At 49.0% G+C, this 27,309-nt stretch overlaps 1 protein-coding gene across 1 annotated transcript in view; it reads left to right on the top strand.

Annotated features, from left to right (window-relative positions):
- The first annotated feature begins 2,746 nt into the window (after positions 1 to 2,746).
- LOC144098331 (beta-1,4-mannosyl-glycoprotein 4-beta-N-acetylglucosaminyltransferase-like) overlaps positions 2,747 to 27,309 on the top strand; it is a 37,361-nt gene continuing 12,798 nt past the window's right edge. The window contains exon 1 of the mRNA XM_077630889.1: positions 2,747 to 3,121. Within this exon, the coding sequence (XP_077487015.1) occupies positions 3,109 to 3,121 (13 nt within the window). The 5' untranslated portion in view covers positions 2,747 to 3,108. The remainder of the gene's footprint in view (positions 3,122 to 27,309) is intronic.

Below are 27,309 nucleotides of genomic sequence, written 5' to 3'. Positions count from 1 at the left end.
GTTTTTCGTGCGCCAGAACGATGTATCATAATGCGACTGTGAACCAACTAGCCCAGCTGTCTACGCTTAGCCATTCGTTTCATTCACTCTGCATATTCATATACCACCAGCGTTTCAGCTCTGAAGAAGAATTCCGCTCTTGAAAGCCTCGCAGACCGCCGCCGCATTGCCAGCCTCTATTTGCTCCACAAGTTTTTCCATAGTTCTCTAAATCAACCACCCTACATTACTCATCCGAACCGCATATCTCACCGCACTGCCCATCCGTTTCAGATCGCCCGCCCTGTGCCGCGTACTGCAACTTTTTCAGGTTCATTTTTTCTCCTAACTGTTGTGGACTGGAATGGCCTCCCCACCGATATCGCTGCCATCACACACCTGTCTGCATTTTCAGATACGCTAAGCAATTATTTCAAAGAAATGACTTGTACTTGTTGATCAACATATTAACCCACCCCTTATGTAATACCCCCTGAAGGGGGTCTTTAAGGTGAATAAAGTGAAGAAGTGAAGTGAAGTAGTCGAGTGCCCTAACCACTGAGCCACCGCGGCGGGTTATGTTGGTTAAACTGAAAAATTAAGAATGCAGTCACTAAATATTGGATATAATTCAACAGAAAGTAGAAAAAAATACACCCACGTACCGCCGACGCGATCAGAACCCACGACCTCTTAAATGTTTAGAGGATGTCTCGCTTCGAGCATCTTGGTGCCGCATTGAGGTTAAGAGGGTTATCGCACAGCTGCCACCGTCTTTGTTCGATGACGTTCTACGTGGCACCTGCAGTATGACGGCACTAGACAGTACGTTCCTCGTCTGCTGGCTGCTGTGCCTGAAGGCGAACGTCCTGAACACTATCAAGGTTAGCTACACGCGCCAAGAGTGCACTCGGAAGTAAAAGGCTAGACAGCCGTCGTCGTAGAGCAGATGGTACAGCACCGTAAGCGACCTGCGGAGGTTGTGAGTTCGAATCCCACCGGCGTCATGTGGTTGCCTTTGTTCTACTTTCTGATAAATCACCTTGCATCTTAAAATTATTATATTCTTAATTTCGCAGTTTAATCAACACCCCCAATAGAAGCAGAAAACATTAATGTGGATTAGCCCAGCTAATCCAGGATATACAAAACGAAAGCGAGATTGAGGTCTCCACTGACCCACGGAGCCGGTTGTGCGCCTTTACTTCCTTGAAAATGAACAATCTTTGTAAAGATGTCAACGCCAATGAACTCTATGGACGCCTTCGATTCACTTGTTTTGTTTAGTTTTTGAGGAAAGGAAATGGCACAGTAACCGTCTCACATATCTCGATGGACACCCGAACTACGCCGTAAAAGTAAGGGGTAAAGGAGGGAGGGAAAGAGGAAAGAGAACACTGAAAATTGAAAGTTTGATTTCGAGAAAAGGCGCGGCACTGCGCGAAGGCGGAAGACCTGTGGCTCGGTGCTACTAGTGGCGCATGCGCAGTTGTGACTAAGGAGCGAGAGAGAGAAATGCGCCGTGTGTCGTCACTGCTCCTCGCACATGCGCAGCACGGCTCTCCAGGAATCACGCGAAACTGCTCAACCTGCGGCCAGTAAAGCTCTCGCTTTAAAAAACACATTCACCTCTGCTATCTTTGCATGGTTTCAGTGGCAGTTTGCTTCTTTCACATGATATGCTCTCCCACTCGTGCATACATAGTCTACACAGACTAGCAGGAATTTCACGGCAGAGTCCTCCTCTCCCACACTCGGTCGGCCTTAGATGCCGCCCTCACAGCCTTGAGCGCGCGACCGGTAGCCCTTCAGTAGATAGATCCCTGGTCACATAGGCGTTCCCGGCTATGAGCTGGCTTGCCTGCGCTACTAGACACCAGGCGCCGACGATACCATGAGCAAGTATACCGGCGGTGGACGTGGTCAGTTCATGCAGACATAATGTCCACAAATATTGCGCGCAACAAAAATCGCACTCAGCTGATTTACCCGCGCTGCACCCATTCATATCGATCCATGAACCTCGCATATTTCGCCGAGTCTCCTTCATACGCCAGTCAAACTTAGTTGCAGCGGCCCCCTCCCACACCCCTGTGTTCCAACGGCTCAAGCATCCTTACATGACGCTACGCAGCCTTCCAATTCATTGCCTATCGTTTTCCCCGGCTTCCATCATGCTCCATTTCCCGTGACCACACCCTGCACCGCGCCCTCGTTGCCGTGGCCCAGAACCTGCTCAAAGCCTGACCTAAATGTTGTTTAATGGAATTGTCATACCGCCACCAACACCGCCAGTGGACTCTCCTCGGGCACTGTACGAAAAAGAAATTCAATTCTAATTAATTTTATTCTATTCTGTTATGTTCATATAATTACTGCAAGCAAATTACGCTTTATTATCTATAATTCTTACAGTGAATGCGGCGCGTTCGTTTTATTACTATGCTTGAACAAAAACCGCTCCATGGAGCTTGTTCACAGCCACAGAAAAGCTTTGGGTTTTGGGTCGGGCGACAAGTCTTTCTCAAAATGGCTGCTCTCTGAGCATCTTTTACTGGCGGCAATGCGCAGCAAACAATAATATGAATTTGTGAAATAATTTTCACATTGACGTAATCATTACGTAAATCACGTAATATAAATTTTATTTTATTTAAACTCGAGAAACAAGCTCATTTACTTACTTTTAGTCAGATGCCATAAATGCAAACTGGCAGACTTGCAGCGCCATCTCTCCAATAAGTAAAGAAGCAGCGTTGCACCTGTTCTGAAGAACATCAGCAAATATTCGCAAGGAGCTCGAGCAGCGCGTTAGTGGCGGTAGTCCGTGACATGTTTCGCCGTTGTGATTTGCTTTCCCGGCCACTAATGGTCACCCTTTGATAGCCGAGTAGCCTTCCATTGTCTCTTGTTCGCAAGAATGCCGCTGGCGCAGCCTGTCGTCGCAACAACAATAGCGGCGAGGTAACCGGGTCAGGTGTGGGAACGTGATGCCCACAGGTTCACTACGATGTGAGGCGAGCTCAACGGCCAAACGCGGACTTCGATGAACAATACTGGTTGGAATATGCTCAAGAAACGCCGATAGCGCACGCTGTTTCTTCGGGACGGTGTCACGGACATAACAGGATGCATTTCTCTGGTAAGTGCACTCAGCTCATATCGCGTGCCCTTCGCCGAGTCGTTTTCAAACCCGGGATAAAGCTGCCCTGCTAAACGGGCTGTATCGGTGGACGTTCATAGAAGGCGATATCGGCTTCCCTGGTGTTGACGATTTCGATGCATTAAGTGAAAACTTGGCCGGGACGACCAAAGTTCCTCGGTGAAGTGAAACCTAGTGAAATAACGCTTTATTACGGCCGTCAATTGGCGCGGTGTGTGATCCGCTTTCTTGAATTAGATTCGGTTTTAGGAACGCCCGAACAGTGTTCGTATGTAGAAGAAGTTAATATTAAAGGTTACTTATTCGCATCAAGTAGTTGCATCGACGCGGATTTCGAAATAATCACCTCTGCACATACAGACTGCCGATCTATCATCACGCCTCTTGGCCAACCAACGATGGGAATTGCAGTCGATCATTTCGAATGTATCGTCTTCGCCTTTTGTTTGATTGACGCGTCTTGTGCGTGAGGCTTGTGGCATGGTTGTGCAACAAAATCGAAATTGTTTGGGCCCGGCGCCCAGATGTCTATGGGGCGTGTCACTTTGAAGGGGAATCGACTTCCTGACCGTTTCGCAAAAACGCGGTTTCGCTTTCACGATTCACTGAGGCCGCTTTCGTAGTGCAGCACGGCTTCCCCAGCCCCTTTTGACGCCTTGTTCCGCGCTCTAAGCTGCCAAACCCGTTCGGCACGCCGCAGTCGTTGCCACCGAGGACGATTACTTTCTCGCCATAATTCGCCGCTTCTTGGCCTGCGTTGCAACTCTGTCGTGGCCGCGTAACTAATTGCAGTGCATGGGAAGTTCTGCGTACGTTAAGTAACTTATGTGCCGCTTTTCAGTAGCCGCGCAGTCGTCTGAAAGTTTTCAACCCTACGGTCTACGGTAGTCCTTGGCGTCGAAATGCGATTTCTGTGCGGACTACCGGTTGTTTCGTAAATCGGTGGAGATGAATGGATTTCGCTTTCCCGCTTTGGATGAGCCATTCGGCACTCTACATGTCACGTGCATGTGCGTGCCATCCCGGCGCGTTTTTGCGCTGTATCAGTTACGTTTCGTCGTGCTCTCGGAAGAGTTTTGTTGGAATCGTGCTGCTCACAGTATAGGTCGCATCAAGGCTCTAACTGCACCACGGGAGTTGAAAGCACAAAGACGACACTATAAATAATTTGCATTGTCTAGACAGATTAGGGGGGGGGGGGGGGGGTGCGGCGGCACGACTGCCTCGTGTAAAGTGCAAAACTTCATTAATGTACTGCCATTTTTTTCTTACCGCGGCTGTCAGTAAATACGATAGCTGGGTCAGTGTCTGAAGAATCGAAAACAACGCATCCGATAACTTAATCTCTCAGAAATGCGCGAAAAGCATGCTTCATGCTTAATACAATGGGAGAAGTCGTGCAGGAGAGCTGTAGCACATATGCACACAACCGAAGCTCCTCGGTGCGCGCTGTGATAGCCTAGCTTATGGCTTTCCGTGCGCTTTTTCGCTTTCCTATCTCATCAGCCCTGCCGCGTTCACACATATTTACAGTGTGTAAGGCCTTATCTGCAGCGGCTGCAGCATCAGCCGCTGGCGCTTATCTGCAGCCATCGCTGTGCTGCAGTTGGAAGGCAGAAAAATGCAAGAACCAGCTCTGGCCTTAAATGCTGTTCCCGTCTGGTCGCTGCTGCCTTGGTCTGACAGAATGGTCCGACCCCGCGTGGAAAAGCGCGGCGCTGTGGTGTCTGCCGGCCGGCACGAACCAGTTTGCCGGCGTCACAACAGCTCGTCTGGCCGGCCTCTGTAGGAAAGAAAGGCCGTGCCCAGTCGCTGTGCCCGCCCCATCCGCTGCCGGACGAGACGACGGGCTTTTTGCGGCGTCGTACGCGATGATGACCTCGTGCAGCGAAGTGCGCAGGTAGCCCGATTCCGGCAGGGACGCTGCGCTATTTCGCGCAGCTTGAATCACGTGTTTGCTTTCTTTGTCTATCCAGGCATTGACGCTTTTCTTGGCGTCGTTTTCTCTTTGGACGCTCGTGTTTTCTTTCGGGCACATAGGCTCCCTTGTGTTGACTGTGGACACACCTGGCGTTTGCTTACTAAACTTATTCTCCAGTGTTCTGGAAAAATAAAACAAAAACGAACGCAGCCTTCGCTTTTCATGCGATCAGAACCGGATGGATGGCATCTCAGCGATTCGGTACGATGTTAGTAGTGCCATCGAATTTAAATTGAATTTAAGGTCTATAGATACATGCTGTCATGTTCCACCACATTTGTTTGCTCGATTCCTGTGTAATTCTGCGCTGTTCGTCACCATCAGCTCAACTACGCGCACTGAGGGAGCGAGGACTCTCCCTCCCATCTACCCTAACATGTGCCAGCTGCGGCCAGCCTATGTCCGCAGACTCCCATCCGTCCACCTGACTCTGTCGCCCCTGCTGCGTTGTCGATGTTAGGATGGCTTTAGCAAACCAAAGTGCTAGTTTGGACCTCGGTCCTGTTGGCAAAGGAATCGCTGAAGCTACGCCTCCGAGGTTCTTTACTTAGGTTGTGTGCATGCAAATTGTGCAAAGCTTAGAATCTGTTCGTAGCTGTACCGCACCGTCGCCATAAAGAGCGGCAGTCGATTTACGACCCCACAGTAGCATGCACGCAACTTGCGCTGAATACGGGTCTCCGGATTCAAGACATGACTGCAGTGTGTAAAAAAAAAAGTAAATTGTGGAGTTTAGCGTCCCGAAGTGACAGATGGGCTATAAGGGACGCCGTGGTGGAGGGCTCCGGATTTATGTAGTCGCCCTGGGGTTCTTTAACGTGCGCTGACATCGCACAGCACGCGGGCGTTCTTGTATTTGGCCGCCGCGGCCGGGATCGAACCCGCGGCCTTGGGATCAGCAACCGAGCGCCAAAACCATTGAGCCACCGCGGCATGTTACGACTGCAGTATATTCCATTGGACTACAATGTGTGCCATTGGGCTGCAGTGCCTGCAATTGGACTGCACTGTGTGCCATTGGCACGAACTGGATGGGGTCAACTGGTACTATTAGCCGGTTTCAGTTGATTTTATTTACCCAGCATTTTGAAGCGAAAGCTTCTCTACGCTAGGTAAAGCCGATTTCGCCATGCGTTGCCGGTTGACCTTCATGTCAACCAGGGGTCAAGTGTGGCTATATATGTGGTCCACCATGGTGTCGCACCACTTGACCTTTAACCTTTCGATTCGCCGGTAGAGGGTGATGGAATAGGCCGCAGCGTTCATTGGGTGACCAGCCTCTCGTGATTTACCATTACTTTAACTGCCACCTGGCAGGGTGGGCCCGCTGTCCAGTGTGCAGAACGCACTCAACGTTACAGACGCCAAGCCGCGTCTACTTCCCCGATACACCACAGCTTTCTCTCTCTAACCAGGTTCAGCAGTAGCTAAACCGCAGCTATTTTTTCTCTGCAAAGCACATGTAGAATGCAAATTCATTCCAAAGCTTGTTTCACAGCGGGAGCTATTTATGGACACTTTCCGCCAGAGATACCGCGCGTCCCCGCCGGCCACACGTAGCTCTTCGGTGTACCACAGCATGCACGCACCGCGCGCTTCGTGCAGCGTCGGATGGGACACGGGGTCGTAGAGAGGGCAAAACGCTTCTCTAGAACGCGTGCTGGGTGCGTTTTTGACTGAACACGCGAGATCTAGCGATAACATTTGGTTTAAAATGGTCTGGATGTAAGCATGTTCCTTCCTGGTCGCAACGGCTTTGAGAGCTGCGGAACACACAGCTCGGTCGTTCTAGGCAATAGCAAAGCTTTAAAGGGGGCTAGTTGGTCATACATCTTGGCATAGAGGTGCGCCAGCTATGTTACAGAAGGGACAACACAGGACGACAAGCGCAATCTTTCAGCTAAAATTTATTTCCAGTAGCGCGCGTGCTTTTATAAGTTACTTATCTAGACTCGAAATAAACAACTTAAAGTAACTTCTGAAAGCAAGCGCTATTGAAAAGAAATTCTTTGTGAAAGTTTGCTCTTGTCCTGTGTCGTCTCTTTTGTAATACATTTAACGCGCCTCCATGCTAAGTTCTAGACAAGTGTTTTGGCCTCTGTACAATGCTAACCACTTTTAGCCGCTATGAAACTCCTCCGGGACGCTCTGTGCACGTATGTGTAAGGGGTTATAGGTAGTTAAAAGGAAATGCGCGGTAGCAGTCTCACAGTGGGTGGACACCTGCAGACCGTACCATGAGGGAAGGGGTCACTGGGGCAGAGATTTAAAAAAAAAAAACGACGTTTGCACTTGCCATCGCTGGAGATGCACGACGTAATTACGTGGCATCTGTAGCGTAACCTAAGCGTAGTCAGATTTTATTTAAAATAAAACTTTAAATGTATACAAGCACCACTTGTTGCGTCTTCGCTTTGATCTAGCACATTTTTGGTTACACGCCGTTGGACATGGTTTCCTTTTCTCAAACGCAGCACGCCGTCAAGTGCGCATTGTGGGCGCCGAGTCTTTAATCGAGCACCATATAGGCTTCACTGTACTGCACGGGGCTCGTAAACATGCATGTTCGCTGTGGTTAGCGCGCTCTTGCATTCGGTTCCGCTGCATGACGAGGGTTCCTGAGTAGTGGGACAACAATTCCGAGTTCAGGTTATCCTCCCTCCGCCTAACGAAAGTTATCACACCAGAAAGATTGAACCCCTGGCTGTAGCCGCCAGGATTATTTAATCATGGTGGTCGTGAAGGTCCTCTTCATAACTAAGGCCATCTCTTGCGGCCGCAGTTTAGTAAACGGGCGTGCCTCCTATGAGGTAGCGCCAACGCCGATAGTGGACTCGATGTGGCCCAGCTGGCACTTTGAGATATCCTGACAAGTTTGTTTTTGTGCGACAGGTGACGCTTTGGTTCCCAGACGTCCAAGCTTCGCGCGGACCTGCATGCCCGGTTTCTGGAAACAGGGAGCCTGTAGGGATGTCTATCGAGTTATGATTATGAGGACCTCCGACGTTCATTCGTACTGTCTGTGAACCGCTGCCAGCCATCGAATAGAGGTCATTGGCCTCCGGTGTGCTGTAACAACTATCTCCACTGGAGAACACGGGACACAACAGTAACCTCGCGCTTGTCGTGCTGGGCTGTTTGGGATCGTTTTCTCTGCTGGCGATCACGTGTCGCACGCAGTTGTACAGCGTCCATGTACGGTGCGGTTTTTGTGTCTGTCGGGCGGACAAAAAGCACGTCGGCGGCCTCGCTGGTGCTGCTGGGCGAGAGTGATGGAGCAGCTGTGTGTCCCAAAAGGAAGACACATGGCGCGAGCATTGTGTCGGGGCCTCTCGAGTCTCTCTTGCTTGCCAAGTGCGCGGCGTCGCTCGGTCTATACTTCAAACTCCTCTTGCTTAAAAAAAAAACAATTGACCGTCGAATTTTACGGCGGCCCTTGAATTGCGGAAGATCGCTTTAGTTTATACACGTTTGTAATTTATGACTGAGCGCAAGATACACCGGAGAGAGGAAAGAAAGGGCACATTTTGGGGTCCTCATCCCGTAGTGCGTTGTGTGCTGTCCTACGGCGTTGCAGTATGAGTCAGCTTATCTAATACCTGCATCGAGCCCCACTGAACGCAGTGACGTAAAATTATAAAAAAAAATGAAAAGGACGGGACAAGAAAATACGGACGCCACGAGCGCTGACCATCGACCTGCGGTTTATTTTGGGAACCTAAAAAATATGGGCTCGGCACGGCATGGGAGGAGAAGGTCCCGTTCTTCGGGCCGTTTCATGCTTGATCGTAAACCAGCCAGCCCATCTTAATACACCTGTGTAGTGTCAAATGGTTAGGTGGTTTCGTGATCGGCGCTTTGAAAGAGCACTACGAGCTGAGCCTGCATTTTAGGAAACACAGAAAGAGCATACGGAATGTGATAGAATACTATATGACAAAAGCATTTTGCTCACCTCGCTGGAACATTTTGGCAAGCTGTAGCTGCGAGGTATGCATGCTGGATGGGTATCAACAGCGCAGATACATAGAGAGGAAAGACTACTGCAGTTGCTTTTAACGCGATGGCGTTGAAGGTGCACAGTTCAGCGGGAAACGCGGCGTCGTTGGCGTGTCGAGAAAAGCAGGAGGCTCACATACCTCCAACGTCACGTGATCTTGTGACGTCACCATATTGAAGTAAGGAAGGATGTTGGGCTAGTCGTTTTATAGTGAATGCCAAAAAAAAAAAACGCGAAGACGACGGGACAAGAAGAGGCACAGAGACGCACACACAAAGCACAGAACCTATTCTGCGCTTTGTTGTGTGCATCTCTGTGCCTCTTCAATTGTCCTGTCATCTTCGCGCAGTTTATCTTTTGTATTCATGCCATCATGCCTACCGTGGTAGTTAATGATTGGTCGGGAGAGGTCACGTGACCTTTCAACGTCATCACAACGGTGTTCACTAGGCCAAGGCGTTTGAAATGCTCCTGTTGTAGTTTGCTTTATTAGGTATTATCGAGCGGGGTGATCCATTGCATATGCGTGCTTTAGGTTACGCACTGCATTTATCGGTCACTTTTTTATCAGTACTCGCATTTCACTGCATCTCTGCACAGCGCGGGCACGTTGTGACGACTGGCCTACTTGTGGGCTGCATTACTACCGCCATGCGTGAGAGTCAGTGTGACGTTTAGAATATCGTGTTTCTTCCTATGTATTTTTAGAATAACCCGTCGGCACCGAAATTCCAATTCGAGCACTTTTTCCCCCGCTGAGCAAACCTGCAGCTGTCGCCTTTTCTCTATCTACCAAATTTGTGTCTAACTTCTCCTGCTTCAAAGCAGTGCGGTGCGCTTGTGGTTAGATAGTGTGAGCGTTCCGTGGTGTACAGATTGTGCGCTGAGGACTTTTCATCGCTATACATCGCTAATGGTTCTATATGAGCCTCGCGCCATAAGCATACCCTTAGCCTGAAACCTATTTTTGCACGCACAAATAAATGTTTTCTTTTTTTTCCCCCAAGAAGTTTCTGAATGGAATGCTCTACCGAAGAACTCTCCATTGCTTTCTAACCATTCTTGATTTTTTCATTATTGGTCTAGCAGCTGTACTGTAACCGCACTTTCAATTGTACCTTTGCATTGCGTATTTTGTGGTATCTATATTTGTCGGTACTATCGTACTTGCTTTGTTTTTTTTTTCTTGTATGTATTTCCCTCTCCTGCTTGGGCATACAGTATGCCCGCAGTATTCAATAAATAAGTAAGTAAAATAAATAATTTCCTCTCTTTCGAGGAAATAGTATATGTACTATAGGGATAGACGCAGTCGGGCGGACGCTCGTACACCACGTCGCGATGTATTGACAAACTGCATGTGCTACAATGTCCGCCCGTTAATTGCTGACATCGTTGTGTTTGCACCTACCGCGGCGGCGTAGCAGTTGTGGCGCTCTGCCACTACAGGTAGCGGGTTCAACCCATCCGCGGCGGCATCACCTTGATGGGAGCGAGCTGAAAAAGTGTGCGTAAAAGAAAATCCCAGCCTGTGTCATCCGGAGCCCTCTAAAACGGCGCCAGCTTCACATTCCAAGCGTGCACTTAAAGGGAGACTATCAGCACAGCATGGCTTCGCTGCAGACGCCACTTTAAGCTGCGCTCGAGTTATGTTCCCCGTTGGTCTCGGGGAAGCAAGAACGAGTGTGGCGGCGGTGCCCTTTGTCATAGCTATCCAGTCATTACCTGAGGAGCCGCTGAAAAGAGGACTTACACGAGTGAGACAGCGACACGAGAGAACAGGGGCAAACGGAAAAAGTATAGAACGTGGAATCAATTTAACATCCCCACCTGGGTAATTGACCCTGCGTGATTTTAAGGAGCGTGGCCGTTAAAAGCCAACCGTTAAAGTATGTGTACAGTATGAGTGGATACTTATATGTTGCAGGGCGCGCAGTGTAAACCACCCTCTTTCGTTGATGGACACTATTCCATAGATCTGCCTCACTTCAGAGAGATCGATAAATCGACAGCCTCCCTGACCAGCAAACGTTTCAGCGTAGAGCTGAATAGGTGTGGCTTCTTTTTGTTGTAATAGCGCTCGCCGTATACACTTTACTGCAACGGCATCGGAGCGTTTTTTACTCTGCTGTAGCAGTATAAGTCGGCAGCTGCTATGGGGCTATACGTTGCAGAAACGTTTTTTCTTCTTTTATATTGTAGAACCCCAGCAATGAACATGATAAAGAGGTGTTTCAGTCTGTTTCACTGCTGCGATCGTCGGTTTAAAAAGCACATCCGCCTCGCCGGGATCTGTCAGCCTAGCAGCTGCACTGCTCCCATTTGTGCTTCCTCGTTATATTTCGCCCAGTTCCGGGAGCACGTGTGTCTGTGCGCAGCCCCATTGAGTTATTTGAGTCGTCTCAGTTCGGATTTGGGAAGGCTTACTTGCAGGCTATAGTTGGTGTAGCATATTCTCTTCTCCTTTAAAGCTCCCGTTGTGCAGAAAATCCGGCGTCGTCGGCGTTGTGAGGGAACAATTCCCGGAGAAGCAACCTAGGTGGGCAACACAGGTCACGTGACCTTGCGGCGTCATCACAGCTTGCCCGCCGGATTGTGAGCAAACTGACCACCGTGGCGGGTCGCAGTTAAAGTAATCATTGGCCGCTCGGGAAGAGCTACCTGGGTCGCACAAGCGCCATCGGTGGCAGCACCTGCCATCGCAGGGCTGTGACGCATCGTTTAACCGCTGTACCACTGCGCCAGGAGTGGTATGGTGACTCTCAGGGGGCTGTGAATGTATAGAGTCCAGAATGACCAATTCCGCATATGTGGGCATTTATTAAACCATTACGCTATATTAAAGCGGAGCTTAAGTGTCCCCTCCAATTTTCTTCGCCGCCTTTTTCGATTTGTGCAGAAGGGCACGTATATAGCGTTTTTTTTCGTGAGTGCGCGGAAAATGTTTACAAGAACCCGTTGTCGTGTGGCATACGGCACATGTGGACCAAACCGCATGCTGTGTGAACGAGGGGCTGCTGGAAACACGTGCCTACAAAGCGCAGCGTGAGGACAGTTGGCTGCGCACTGCTAAATGCGAAAACAGTCCCATGTTCGACAGCGCGTGCATCCTCGATCACTCGCGACATCGGTGAGAGGGAGAGAGAATAGAAGCGTACTGGTGTGGCGCCGAGGGACCACGGTACGTGAGTACATTGCTTCCCCAACGGTAAAAAGGTGAAACTGTGCGTTTTGTAGCGATAGCTACGTTACGGTAGCATTTCGAGCCGTCAGCGTGGCTGCGCCGCCACGCTGTCACTTGGTTGGTCACGTGGTGTGGAGCAGCTGCCGGCGGCATAGAGTATCTTACTATTAACTAGGGGGAAAGCTGCCCCCCCCCCCCCCCCCTATGGGAGTTTGCATGGAGCTTCCTCGAGACCACCTGTACCACCACGGGCGCTCTAAGCATCATGGGGCGGAGCGCTACCGACTGCAGAACTACAACTTTTTGCCAAAAAATAATGAAAAAACAAACGTTGTTCGATAAACAAGAATGTCCTACCATTCAATATCCTGTCTATAAATCGTAACAAACGAGCAGAAAAGCATATGAATGCAAATTGTGCTCAAAATAAGCAATGGCTTGCTCTCCTATTGGCCAAGCATTGCAGACCACAAAAGCCAATATTTCTTGCTTAACAGGCGCGCTTTTAATAAGAAATATGTTCTTTAAAATATGCTGTCGCCTCATCAATTTTAAACGGTTTTTCCACAGCATTTTGGAAAACAAAAACCTTCTATTGACGTCGTGTGCGGTTGCGTTTTCGCTACTATGGCTTTTGCGCACTACTTTTATGCCGAAGTCGTTTGCACGCGGAGCGCGCCGTGGATACGGAATGGGACATCTCAGTAACTCCACTCTGTGTTCCTGAAAAAAACCTACTATTCCGCACCAAATAGCTCATCGCCCCATGATGATTTGCGCCCCCATGGAGGTCCAGGTGCAGCGCCGCCAGCTTTCCCTCTGGTTAATATTAAGAAACTCTGTGGCCGGCGGCGCGGTGCCATGGCTGATCACGTGGCTCGTCACGTGGTTGGTCACGTGGTGCGGAGCAGTGGCTACTGCCTGCGGCGCGGCGCGCCGGCGAAACCGAGCTGCGACAGCTGTGCGCATGCGCCGTGTCAAGTGGGACGAAGATGAAGGAATGCCCAGCGAAACGGAGCGGCGTAAGACTGACTTTGCAATTCAACTGAGCAAGTTCCACTCGGCCAGCTGTAGCTATCGCGTCACTCCAGGTTTAACCAGCTCTAAACCACCGCCAATTTTTTCCTTCTTTTTGTTGCTCCTTGTTCCGTCACTTTTCTTGGCCTGTATTAGAACTGGTACGCATCATTAAAACAGTTGAAGAACGCGCCCTTAGTTTCAGTCCCGTCTTTTCTTCGCAGATAATGTCTTTGTCATTCTAGTATTTCACCAGCACGTGTGTCTCGTGAGTCAGTCCAGAGCTCAGTAGACTTGCAAAGCGATCTGCTGGCATCTTTAACGGCGGCTGCGCTTCGACAGCGTGATGCCACCATATTAGGGTATACATCAGGCCTGCCTTTTTTCGTGCATAGCTGTTTCACTCATGTTTTATTCCTGTTGATACGTTTTTCGTCTTTTCCATTCAATTTGAGGCTGGATCGCACCCTTTTGTCGCGTTTTTTTCGACGTTTGGCCGTCATCCTTCTGGCTATCTTGATTCGATCTCCTGTTCAGTTATGTGATAGCCCCGGTCTGCTAAGGCACTGATTTTCAGGCGTTTCATCTAAACGTTTAAGCTGTCACGTGTGCTGGTGAGAGCAAGCTATGCTGGTAGCCGGTCTAAAGCAAGAAACAGCAATGGCCCTATTCACCAGTTTTGTGAGGAAATCACTTTTGGGAGGTCCCACAGACTGGTTCCCTCCAGTGCCAAATTTGGATCTCAGCATTTCGTTCAGCGCCGAGCGCACGCTCTGTCTTTAAAAAAAAAATTGGTGAAAAACGAATGTTGCGACACGGTTCGGCCCACTCAAAACTGGTGAAGAAGGGTATCGCTGCTGCTTGGCTCAGGCAAGCTATTCAGGCTTTGTTCATGCGGTTGCACCCCGGTATTTTCTGCTACAAGCATTCTTTTTAGACATAAGGACCAATAGGATAGAGAAATAATGGAAGCCTATCACATGCATAATTCTGGCGACACTTCCGTCATTCGGCCGTCTGTAGTGGTGTCACAGAATGAACTTAATTTCCTCAAGGGTGCTCATCTTGATTGATAGCGCGATTAAGGACGCGTCCAGTGTTATCTTCATCTGGCCGGAGTGTTTTTTTTTGTTTTTGTTGTTTGACACGTACGCATGAGTTCACGACTTGTATGCCGGTTCCCTTTGTTTGTTTTTTGTAATTTTCCAAGATGTATATATTCTTGCCGTCCCGTAATAAATTTCAGTTGAAATAGCGCTTGTTTTGTCTATTCTCGCCTTTTGTCCGTGTTTTCCGCGCTATTGTGGATAATGAATATGTACCAAGTCGCCCAACTTTTTTCTTTCATCTATTCAGGCAGGCTACCAGAAAATCCTGCTGCCACAGCGTAGGTGAGATTTTAAACACGCAGCTGCAGCGCCTGAAAAGAAGTGGCTTCCCAGACCAGTTTAATTGGCTATCGCGAACCTGAGAAGAACCTGAGACCGAATTCAAGGTAGCCAAATGGATGACAACAGAACGTCGAAAAAACGCCCCCATTAACCCTATATTCGTTCCCTTCCGCACAAACTGTAAAATGCAGTGAAGAATCCCATGGTGCTATACCAACTAGCCTGCGACTGAGTCTTCCTAAATCCGAACTTAGACGATCCAGATAACTCAATGAGGCTTCGCACCGCCACACGTGCTCCCGGAACTCGGCGAAAGATAAGCACAAATGGGAGACCCCGACGAGGCGGATGTGCATTTCAAAGCGGCGTTCGCAGCAGTGAAACAGACTGGAACGCCTCTTTGTCATGCTCATTGCTGGGGTTCTAGAAAATAAAAAGAAAAAACGTTTCTGCAACGTATATTATAGTCCTATACACCAGCTGCCAAGTTTTACTGCTGCAGCAGAGTCGGTGTGCAGTTAAGTGTATACCGTGAGCGCTATTACGACAAAAAGAAGCTACACCTATGATCAGTTGTACGCTGAAACATTTGCTAGTCAGGAAGGTCGCCGATATATCGAATTCGCTGAACTAAGGCAGATCTATGGAATAGTGCCCATGAACAGAAGAGGATGGCTTACACTGCGCGCCCAGCAACATTTAAGTATGTTGCTGGGCTTGCTCATTGACCCTGCTTGGGTCAATGAGCAAGGCGGGGATGTTAATTGATTGCACGTTCTATGCTTTCTATGTTTACCCCAGTTCTCTCGTCTCACCTCGTGTAAGTCCTGTTTTCAACACCTCATGTTTCATTCGTCTTGATACATTTTCCCTCTTTGCCCTTCAGTTTCAAGCTGCATCGTACCCTTTTATGATGTTTATATATATATATATATATATATATATATATATATATATATATATATATATATATATATATATATTTGTATCGGGTCAGTTTTTGTATTCTGAGGCGACAGCTGCTAACAGGCGACGTCAGCATAACAGTATGCGCACATATTGCTGCTTTTCGCACGTGTCAGTGGCACGTATATATTGTACATAACTTCCTCTCCTCGCTCCGTCGTTTTTTTTTTTGCTTTAGTGAGCATGCATTAAATGCCATTGCTGCCGTTCGTAATTACAATAGCTGCCTTCACTGAAGAACGTCTTTTTTAAGACGTTAGCATTATAACGCTCATTATAGCAAAAAAAAATGGCCTGGCTTAGCTTATGGTTAAGCCTAGGATGCGAAGTTCTTCTCCCGTTTCCGTGGCTCTTTGTAACTTGCGCTTTGCGGTCTGGCGTGCCGCCCTCTCCCTGGCCGACATCTCGCTGCTCAACTGACTCAACGAGTGCGTCGCCTTTTATACAATTGCGTGACGTCAGTATCTCCTAGCGGTAGGAGCGGGAGTTAGGCCACCGGCGGAGGCTGCGCGTCCGCAAGCGAGCGCACGAGTCGAGCCCCAGCTTTCACAGCTGTTGTGACGTCATATCACGTGGTGCGCCGATGTAGGTCAAGTGGTAGCTACGCGGCCGCGCGCGGCGCAGCAAGGAAGAGCTCGGTTGTGCGACTAGTATGCTTCGCATAAAAGTGTCCGGCGTTGACGTGTGAGCGTCGGTTGGCAGGAGACAAAGTGGAGAGGGGGGAATTACCCTCTGTTTTCTGTAAAGAGGGAAGGGAGGGTGGAAGGCGACGGATAGCGAGATGGACACTGCAGTCGCCAGCCAGTCGAGCTTTGGGGAGAGTGGAGGCGGGATACGGCGCGTCACATGTGCCTCGTTTACATGAACCCGACAGCGACGGGCCGAGTCAGGGGATCTAGTTGAGCAAGGTCAGCCCATCTGGACGACTGCACGTTTACATGAACTCGATTTTAGCGAGTCGAGGCCGGTTCAACTGCAGCGACAACAAGCGTCGTCTTCCATATGCGGTCGCGTACGGTTCAAATACCGCTGCATTTGCGCTCAAAAATCGCATTACCGAGAAGCGTAATCGTAGGTCAATTTTTTAACAAAACCACGGTTGCTTCAAATGTACAAAATTTAAAAATCGATTATACTTACGCTGTGTTGCGTAAGTCTCGAAACTTTTCTTTTTAGTCTCTGCCCCTTTCACTCCTTCCTTAACCCTTTCTTGCGAGGTAGTGCCATCTACTGCAAGACTGGTACCGCGCCTTTTCTTCCAACCCCTACGCGGACGCGCACAGAGCATCCAAAAGGCGTTTCGAAGCGTTTGGCAGCGTCTCATGACCGCGCCTCCAATGACAGCGGAGGTTGCACGGTTGGTCACGTGATCGCGGGGAAGGAGCTCTCGCTGCGCCTTGAGTGCGTATACTGTCTCCTTTCGCATTGCTTGCAGCTGTTCACGCTCTCTGTGGGCAAGCTCCCTGTAGCCTCTGCACAAAGGAGACTTGGCGATGGCGCAACTACGATGTGCCTGTTCGCGGGATTTTCACGAAGGCGGACGGCTTCCAGAGCCGCGCGGGAACTTGGCAGCCGTGCCGCGGCGAGCCGCATCCGGCTTTCGGTGTCAGTGCCGCTTTGTGCCTGCGTGTGCCCTGTGTACTCTTTTGCGCGCACTCCGCATCGGCTGGCGGGATTCCGGAAAAAAGTGAGCGCGCTTCGCGTCGCTCGTTGCGCATTCACGCTGCAGCTTTGTGCAGACCTGTCGTTTCGCGTCGCAAATCCGCGCGCGGCAGCCGCTTACAGGCCTGGCCTGAAAACTGTGCAGAATCGAAGGGGGCGTTAAACTTATATTCTCCCTGTGACGTTCCGTTAACTGCGTAAGGCCCAGCCTAGTGAAACTTCACGAGTCGAATTTCGTAGTTTGTGTCACCCGCTATGCGGAAGTATAAAAAAAATTGATAGACTTGCGTAGTTCAGGCCAAATGCGAATAGGTGCGCTAGCAGTTCGAATTTCCTTTCGGTTCGGTTCTGGTGTTCAGATCCAGTGTGAAGGGGTAGCAGTTCTTCGGATGGCGATAACGGGTTAGTGTCCATATATGGGGAATCGCTCATTCTCTACATCTATAGATCCCTGGAAGCTTTCCTACCCCTCCTGGCGCAGCGGTCAAGCGATGCGCCACTGCCCTTCTATGGCAGGCGCTGCCACCGGTGGGAATTAAGTTCCGACCCAAGTTGCTCTTTCCTTGGGCTATGAGGAACGCCGTAGTGGAGGGCTGCGGAATAGTTAAGACCACTTGGGGTTCCCTAATGTGCGCTGACATCGCAGAGCGCACGGGCGTTTTCGCGTTTCGTTTCCATCGGAATGCGGCTCCTCTGGCTAGTTACTTCTCTCAAGACGCCAATATTTATGCGAGCGGCAACGTTGCTGTTTGACCCCGCAAGCAATGTAATAAGCTCGTTCGGGACCAGGAACCAAAACTATTAACATTTACACTGTCTCTGTTGTATGTCATGCGCAGGGCGTTACTGTGCTGAAGGGATCGAACGAGAGGGCTGTGAATCGCACAAACGGTGCTCTTGGTTCTTTGGTTTTGCTGCGTGAAGGAAAGCCCAATAAAATGTCTGCAAATAACGATGGGCCTCGAGACGTTTTCTTTTTTTTTCTTTTTTGTGCCTGGAAATATCGCCATCTTTGGTGTCTTTGCGTCACAGTGGCATTTGTCACCTTGATAAGAGCGAACTCAAGGACCAGACCGTCTTCAAAAAGTACGCTAATTGTATTTCGAAGTATGTGGGGATAAAAAAAAAAAGACAGCAGAGTGACCGGTGACGTGGTGAATGTTGTACACGTTCAGCACCGGGCATGCTATCGCAGCTCCCCGTTTCGTACAAGGTGGAGAGGACAGGGGGAGGACCAGAGGCATGGGCAGGTTTAGGGGCACCTTCGGAATATTTTACGCAGGAAAACAATGCTGAACAACATTTTTCGACAAAATAAGTGCAGGAAACGCGTTCTTCAAATGGAATTCCCCCCACACCACCCCTCCAAGAAGAGTAAAGCGTAAAATCGTCCCTGTGTAGAGGTCAGAGATGGGCATTTCACTGAAAGTATCTGGACCTCACCTCAACCCCAAAAATAATTTGCTGACCTCACTCATCCTCATCAATTGAGGTTAAGGTCTCCTTAGACGCCCTCACCTCACTTTTCCTGAGGCCACTGCTGACCTCACTCAACCTCACCTCAACCTCAAATTGTGAGGTTGAGGTCGGCTGCTCGACCTCAGAAAACAAACGAAAACAAAGCAAAAAGCGATTAAGAAGTTTTTCAGTTAAAAACAATTCTGAGAATCCTGTGAGACAGGAAAGCCAAAATGATGTTGTCATTATTTAATAAGGTGTGTACAGACACTATTGATGTGCACGCAATAGTAGAAGCTTATATTCTGGGATGAACCCTCAGACAGTATATGGCCTGTGGGCAGGGGTGTCCCATACGCGGTTACCACCAGTACGTCGGTGAGTACTTTATATGGGTCAATATTTTGCAACCTGCTTCGTGTATACTTCTTCGTATTGGAAGCCTCTCGCTCATTCACGCTTGAACCGGAAGTTGACAAACACAGCCCTTCTACAGCATCAACCAGAAATTGGGAGGAGGGGGGAGGTATTCACGATACCTTTTTCAGGCTTGAGAATAGTTACCGAATATAAGAAACTGGTCATCGACGTACTTTCCAATGCGACGATTATGCAGACGCATATCAGTATATTTCGATTTTCTAGCTCTATCCGGCATAGCGAGAATGCTGTTTTCAGTCTTCTGTATGTTGCCTTCGAAAACACTTAACAAGCTGCAACTCTAGTACACCAACAAACACCTATTTATGTCTTTGTAGAAGCGACTGGCTTCTTTTATTAATGCGCAAGCATTAGATGGCTCACTTTTATGCTCATATCTGCAAAAAAGTGTCGGGAAGAAACGGCGTTAAGCGACGTCACGAGCCGACGAGTCACGGGACGAAGGTGATGACGTCACATAAATAATTAATGACAATATAACTAGGTAACGCTAGGACTGATTAGTATAATTATTGATGTCATGCGAGTGTGACGTCATACCAGGTCACTTGACAGCGATGTAATGTGACAACGATGTAATTTCTCCTCATACCAGGCCCCCATTCACCCCCTTCCACCCCCATTTCAAGATCCATACGGATCCCACATTACTACACATGCGCGCATGACGCATTACAAAGAGTGCCCACAACCCTGTCCGCATTAATTACATTCGGATTGTCCAGCAGGTAAACGCGCCAGTTCCCATGTAATCATACTGCAAAGATCTTGCAACGACACATGCATTTGATTCTCGAGATGATGGCGATGATGATGATGCTAACAGTGTATCCTCATGAGCCCGGGGAAGTCTGACATGCAAGAGTGGCAGATCGGGCTAGTTGGTATTTTTCCATAATGCGATACAGCGCGAATAAAGACGGGGACGAAGCGAGACAAGACACCACAGCGCTTGGAAGTCTGACATACCGCTACCAAGTTAAAAGTTGCCAGAATATTGATTAAATATTGTACATTACCCAGCAACCGAAGACAATTATTGTGCGGGAAAATAGGAATACCTGCAGCTAATAATTAATGATGATGATGTTGATGTTCCTTTGAGGTCAAGACCCTCCCCCGATTCCGCCACTTCCCTCCAGGTGGCGATGGTAATGGTTTCGAAATCCTGGGTACTCTCCGATGACTCAGTGAACCTGCGGCATTTTGAAAGAAAGGGCTAGATTACCCCTTCCAACACTGTGCCAACTATTAAAATCACACGGGTCAAAATAACTGACCTAGAGTAAGCAGCGTGAAGCGCTCCCTCTGTCAAGAGCACCATGGCTCTCCGCTCAAAATTCCCCGCAGCGATATCTAAAAGCTTCGACGGTGTTATACGGTTTTTCTGGCTTCGTGCTTTTTTAATCAAATCAGCAGGTGCCCTTGTTAGGAACCACCTGAATCACATTCTCTCGCCTGTGCCGACTACTCCATTCTGTTAAGTCAGCTGGTAATGTACAGCAGGATGAATCCCCCTTATTCGACTGCAAGGCAAGAGCCATGACGCCAGCGCCGGCAACGAGCATGAACACGAAGCAGCCTTGCTTGGGGCCATCCGCGCTGCGACGAATTTATTGCGTGCTTGTTGCACTGAGCTTATTTGTTTGCGGCATCAAACAAGGCTACCGCGGGTCAATGTGAGTTACGTGCTTTGCGCGCTCCCGGGAGTTTGAGCCGACGGGTAGGCAGCCGGGTGCTACGCCAATGGGGCAAGAGGGAGGGAAAGTGGCGTGATGTGACAATAACACTCCTTCCGGGAAGGCCAGTGGGGTGCGTCTTCCTGTAGGCCCGGACTGAACGGACATTACGGCGCAGCACCGGAATCGAAGAGGGAACTGTGGGATCCGGTTGTCCAAACAGGGGAAACCGAACACCAAGCGTCATTGCATGAACACTGCGGTGATGCGCTGAAACTCCGCTTCGGAAGCGGCACTCGTCGGAGTAAGACGTGGCAACTGCAAAAAGTCTCGACCTCAAAATTTCGACCTCATTAAATGACGACCTCACTCAACCTCAAACTCACGCATGAGGTTGAGGTCTGATTTGCTGACCTCACTCACGAAATTTCGACCCGTCGCCGACCTCACCGTGAGGTTGAGGTCATTTTGAGGTTGAGGTCGACCTCATGAGGTCAAAACCTCATGAGGTTGCTCACCTCTGGTAGAAGTATATGTATAGTGATCCTGACCGCCTTGCTTCTAGGTAGCAGAACAGATTTTCTTCTTTGCTGACTAATCTGCTGTTACGTTAGTAATACGTGTAATAGCAGAAAGCCGGCATTTTATGGCGCAGCGACCGTAAAGGCTGTAATACACCAAACACGAGCTAGTAATACTAAAACGAAACTAGCATGTCGTGTTCGCACGTAACGTGTAGAAGAGTGCGCTGTTCAGTAGAACTGCGGTACGTGGGGCTTAACGTCCCTAGTGGGATTAATTGTTCCGGTTAGCCTCAATCACTTGGGACTGCGGTGTACCTGAGTGCTTAAATAGAGCGTTTACTTCGAGTGACCGAGCTTTCAGGGTGTTGTTGTCATTTCATTTCTCGTCTCGGGTTTGCTATTCGTGTTTTGACGTTGCACCTCGCTCGCTCATCGTGCAGGATATCTGAGGAATGGGGCCTGAGGTGGTCCATGCCTCTTGCGCTTCTTCCCGCGCTGTCCGTTCTCCACATATGTAGCTGTCGTGGCAGTGCTCGTTGATTACTCACGTAAAAGAAACCGATCTGCTGTTCCAGGAGCAGGTTCCAGTTGAGTTTCGCCCCATGCATAGGTACCAGTCATTTCACTACACGCTGTTGTCAACCTTGTGCTATTCAGTCTGTCTGATTAATTCGAACTACTCGTCGTGGCTTCCTGGATTAGCGAAAGGCATGTGTGTCGTTACATTCCTTGTTCAAGCTTTCCGCTTTGTTATTTGAACTACACACGAAAGAGAGTGGCCTTGGAACATGCCTATAGAAAAACCATACTTTAAAAAGAAAAGGTGTTGATAGGGAATGACATGCAAAGGCCAATGCTTTAAGCTTTCGTAACTGTCGGTGTTCGTACTGTGCAGTTTTTCTTTCATTATTGTAGTGGTGAGTCGTGGTTGTTTGCTTACCGTCAGCTAGCGAGGTGGGATGCGTCCCAAGGCGGCTCGGCAACGCTTCGGAAAGATGCTTGGTCTATGGGGGTTTAACGTCCCAAAGCGACTGAGGCTATGAGGGACGCTGTAGTGAAGGGGTCAGGAAATTTCGGCCACCTGGGGTTCTTTAACGTGCTCTCACATCGCACAGTACACGGACCTCTAGAATTTCGCCTCCATCGAAATTCGACCGCCGCGTCTTTCAGGCCAGCAGCCGAGCCGAGAGCCGAGGCGAGTATCACATGATCTGTTTCGTCGCACTAACCGAGATGGCTAAACTGTGTGTAAGCGCGGCGAACTGCAGTTAACTCTAACCGTGGTTAAACGCCTTAACTGTAGTTAAGCTTAACCACGGTTAAGGCTGCCCGTGTAAAGAGGGTATTAGCCACCGCGGCGGTTCGGACAGACGCAGGCGAGGGCGTGTCTTCGTGCCACTCGGGCTTCACGCCGTTAGAACAGAAAAAAATAAATAAAAGAACGTTACCGTGGATGGCGCAGAGTGGGTGGCAGAAAGAATAAACGCAAAAAGTCTCCAGCCTACTGCTGACGCCTGCCCGCCTCTGTTGTCAGTCCGCTTCGCGCGGGTCGCTGGGGTTATGCCGCTGAAGAGAGAGAAAGCGAACCTGTTTTTTTTTTTTTAAGCCTATTGTTCGCCGTGGGGAGGTGACACTTGCGACTCAGGACGGCCACAGCTCCCTTCAGGATTTCCTTGTCGGAGCGACTGAGCCGACATACCTGCGAATGCTTACTCTCAGTGAAAAGGGAAAGAAAGACTGACGCTCTCTTTGACACCTTCCGAGGGCGTTCCGAATGCATAACGTTAATAGTGCCTGCGCGAGCTACGCCGGTTATGCAACCGTAGGGTGGGCAGTATGGGAACACAAGAAACGCATTTATGTTATACACTTCGTGTTTGCTTCATCATGAACTGATCTGACGTGCAACCTGTACACATTTCTTATTGTGTAAATAGTTCGTGTATATTACCTTTCTCCCTATCCTCTCTTCCTGTTCCCTCACCTCTTTCATTTCATCTCTCCATTCTGTCTGCTATCCTTTACTTCCGCTGCCCCAGCTCAGGTGCTTCAGTATCGATGGCAGATGCCGGGGCTAGCAAAAATCTTTCCCTTCCTTTTTATTATTATTTTAATAAACCACAACAACTACTACTACTACTTGTGCTTTGCTCCGGTGCGTGCACTCCGAAGGACGAAATGCTACAACCGCGGGGCAACAGCGCTCACTGTCCTCCACCTGCTGTTCTAGCAGTAGTGCAAAAATGGCGCTGCTGGATAAATTCCGCGTTTCGGTCGCATTTGTTGTTCCGGTAGCATCTTGTAGCCAAGCGGAGTTTCATTAATCGATCTTGTCCCGAGTTGTATACACCTGAACTTGTTATGGCAAAAACTTGTATCCTACGGAACTTGAGTACCAGTTCTGTAGACGTGGCAACAGTTGTTCAGGTCCATAAATCAGAAAACGCATTATCCGTGACTTGCGCTCGAAGATTCGAATTTAATACATAAAGGGCAGACACATAAAGAGCGTCACGTCCCATGAATGCTGTAACTGTCGAACATCCGGACATCCTTCATGAAGACGCCTGCTGTCGTGACGGCAATCCCGTGGCTGCTGCTTCGGCTGTACCTACTGCGTTTTGCTGTTGCGTGCTACATGCCCGGCCGGCCGCCTTGAACTCAGGGGGCGGCCTTCGGTATCAAAATAGGCATGGCAAGCGGAGAGGGGGGTAATCGTAGAGAGAGCATGGAGGAAAGGGGGAATGGAGGCGCGTAGCGGTGCATGCGAGGAGGCGCCGTGTGCTGAATTATTTGCGCGTCATTAGCGTCCGCGAAGCCGCAGCGAAATCGCGCCGTGCTCGGCGCTATCTGTCCTACGTCTTTCCTTTCCTTAAAACCAGACTTATACATAGCACATTACAAGTGCACAGTGCCATAAATTACATTTTCTTAGAATTTTGTAATCCATTTTTTTACTTTTTGTAAGGAGTAACGTTCCACGGTAGTCAATTATTCCAGTAATCGATTCATATGTCACTTCATTTTCTTTCCCAAAAACAAGCTCTAGCCAGTTGCACAACTTGGATAACCTGAACTCTATGGCAAACACTGGTGCAGCGCGAGATTCTCTCGTGTTATGGCGACACCGGTCGAGTTCTATGGCAAACACTGGTGCAGCGCGAGATTCTCTCGTGTTATGGCGACACCGGTCGAGTTGCGGGAAAGCCGTACGCGCGAGGATGTCCGCACATGCAAGTCCGAGCGGCGTGTATTTGACTGGCCCCATGTTCCGTCTTTTGCATTTCGCATTTCACTACAACGGCGCAACGGAATGTCATGCTTGGCTTTTGTCCCGTCAGAGCGTCTCCGCGTTTCGATGGATGCAAAACTCTAAGGCGCCCGTGTGCTGTGCGATGTCAGTGCACGTTAAAGATCCCCAAGTGGTCGAAATTATTCCGGAGCCCTCCACTGCGGCACCTCTTTCTTCCTTTCTTCTTTCACTCCCTCCTTTATCCCTTCCCTTAAGGCGCGGTCAGACAGATACTGTGCCATTTCCTTTCCCCAAAAAAACCAACCAACCAATTGGCGTAACTTCTAGGTGATGCGCTAGGTCATCGCATGTTAAAGCAAAGCACTTCCATGCGTTCATCGAAATGCTCTTCAGCGTCTCTGCGATTTTAACGCAAGGAAACGTGGAAAAAATGCCGAAGAAAACTTCCAAAAGCAACTGCAGGTGAAATAACCAACTTATGTATACACTGCAACCGACTACAAATCAAGCAAGCCGCACCAGCTCATTCTCGTTCGTGTGTGCTATATGCTAATAAAAGGTGGATGAAAAATGACGTAATAGCAATCGGTTAATTCTCTGTAATTTTTCAGTTGCTTTCAAGAGCTGTAATTGATCATTGTAATCAGTTGCATCTCAGATCAAGTAATTGTATCGGTTACTCGTTTTTCGTAATGAAACCAATTTTCTGTGATTTAGTCGCGCTAGTGGCAGGCAGGCCTCGCCATCGAGTTTAATAAATTTAGATGCCAGGGCAAAAGCGTGTTTTCTTGACTCATCTGCACTTTGCCATGGAAAAGGAAGAGACGCTTGCCCGCAGCTCCACTCATCTCAGCTCAGAACTCTGTCACACACGATCGCAGCGTCGAGCTAGACGTTTGGAGACGTTGACTTGATAGGAAAAGTGCTCAGAATTTTTTGGTACGTTGACTTCCTGGTTCTTGTTGCTGGCTACGAGGACGCCTATACATAAAAACAGTTGCGGCCATTATAAATTAGGTGAGAATTCCTTAGCTGCATCTCCCCTTACTGTCATGTCGTCGGGGAGTGCAGGGAATGTTTTATGATCTGATCACGTTGCCAACTTAAAAGCAACAGGGTACCCTGAAATACTGATTGCTTCTGAACGGCTGGTGAATGGCCCAAAAGGCTACGGATTCAACCCTCAGATTCAATTAACAAAACCGTTCATGAAGATGATTAGTAAAATAGTTCGCATTCGCTACGCACATGGGCATACTCAAATGGCAAAAATGTGGCCACAAGGCTTGGAGTGCACATGTCGTCAACAAGAAATAAATCATGATCTGCGTGTGGAGGCTGAAAAATTGTTCCAAGACTTGAGAGGGAAAAGGCCGAGGAATGTGTGTGCTGCGTGCCCCAAGGATCAATTTCTGGTGTGCTCGCTAAAAATTCTGTTTCAGATCACGTATAAATGTGGATACGTATATTTGGCTCGAACCGAAATTTATGTAAATGCGAGCAGTTGAACACAAAGTTCGCCATTATCTGCTCACTATCATGGCCGTGGGTGCGGTTCATGTCTTTAGGGCACTGAACTGTTAATTAGAGACAAAACGAGTGGATCGATTATACAGCATTTTCACATCGACAGAAGTGAACAGTGTGTTCCGTCCTTCGACTAGCTTGTCGGACGATGAAATCGCCTGCTTGTCTCGAGATTGATAACTGCAGGAGAATTAGAATGGGAGGACAGGGAAGAGGACAGTCATGGTTCGTGCGTGTTACACGAGTAAATAAGCGTTGTTTAGTAAGCGCTTTGTGTTATTTTCTGTAGTCCTGGTTCTTTAAATCGTGCTATGTGTCAAAATTAGTGGCGCCATTGCGATCGCGAATATTCCGTTGCGATCTCGTCGAGATAGGCCTCGGCGCAGGCTGCCCGGTGGTGATAGGCTAGCTCTCTCACTGCGATTATATTTTGCTTGCTGTAAAGCAAATTTAGCTCCCAAAACTATGCGCATTGAATGAGCACGCATGCACTCAGACTGCGGCGCCGAGCTGGCTCCTGCAGGCGGCTCTCGTTCTTCAGATTGAGGTGGTCTACTTGATGCTTCATTCTGACGACACAGCATATACAACATGCGCTGCGTGTGTGATCTCGTCCCTTTTTTTTTTTTTTGTTCTTGCTCTCCTCGCTGTATTGCCACAGCAAACTTCCTTGAACGCTTCGTAGTGCAAGCTGGCGGATTCGGGAGCACTGAAGTTTCGGCAAGGTGAATCGTTTTCGTGACTTACGATGAACGAAATTACGATGAACGAAAGCCACAAACAGACGGTACAGGTGCGCCGCCAAGCGGCGTCTGCTTGTTGGCTGTGTGTGCGCGCGCAGCGGCCGCGCGGATTTTAATCGGCGCGCAGGGCGGGCCAGGATTTGTTTGTCAAAGCCGAGATCTGAACTGTGTTCTGGATATTCTGAAAACTGGTGTGGCTTTTACTAACGGTCAGCTAGTGCAAGTCCTATACAACCCTGGCACTCTGTGTAGTTAAAGGTTAATTGCTAGAACTTAGTTCACGAGGTTAGTTAGTGTGGCTCACCTGTTTTCTAGTATCTACCCCCATGGTATAGTACGCA

This window comes from Amblyomma americanum, chromosome 7, assembly GCF_052857255.1.
Source record: "Amblyomma americanum isolate KBUSLIRL-KWMA chromosome 7, ASM5285725v1, whole genome shotgun sequence".
NCBI lineage: Eukaryota > Metazoa > Arthropoda > Arachnida > Ixodida > Ixodidae > Amblyomma > Amblyomma americanum.
The sequence above is the reverse complement of the archived record's forward strand: the minus strand, read 5'-3'. Positions and strand labels throughout refer to the sequence as shown.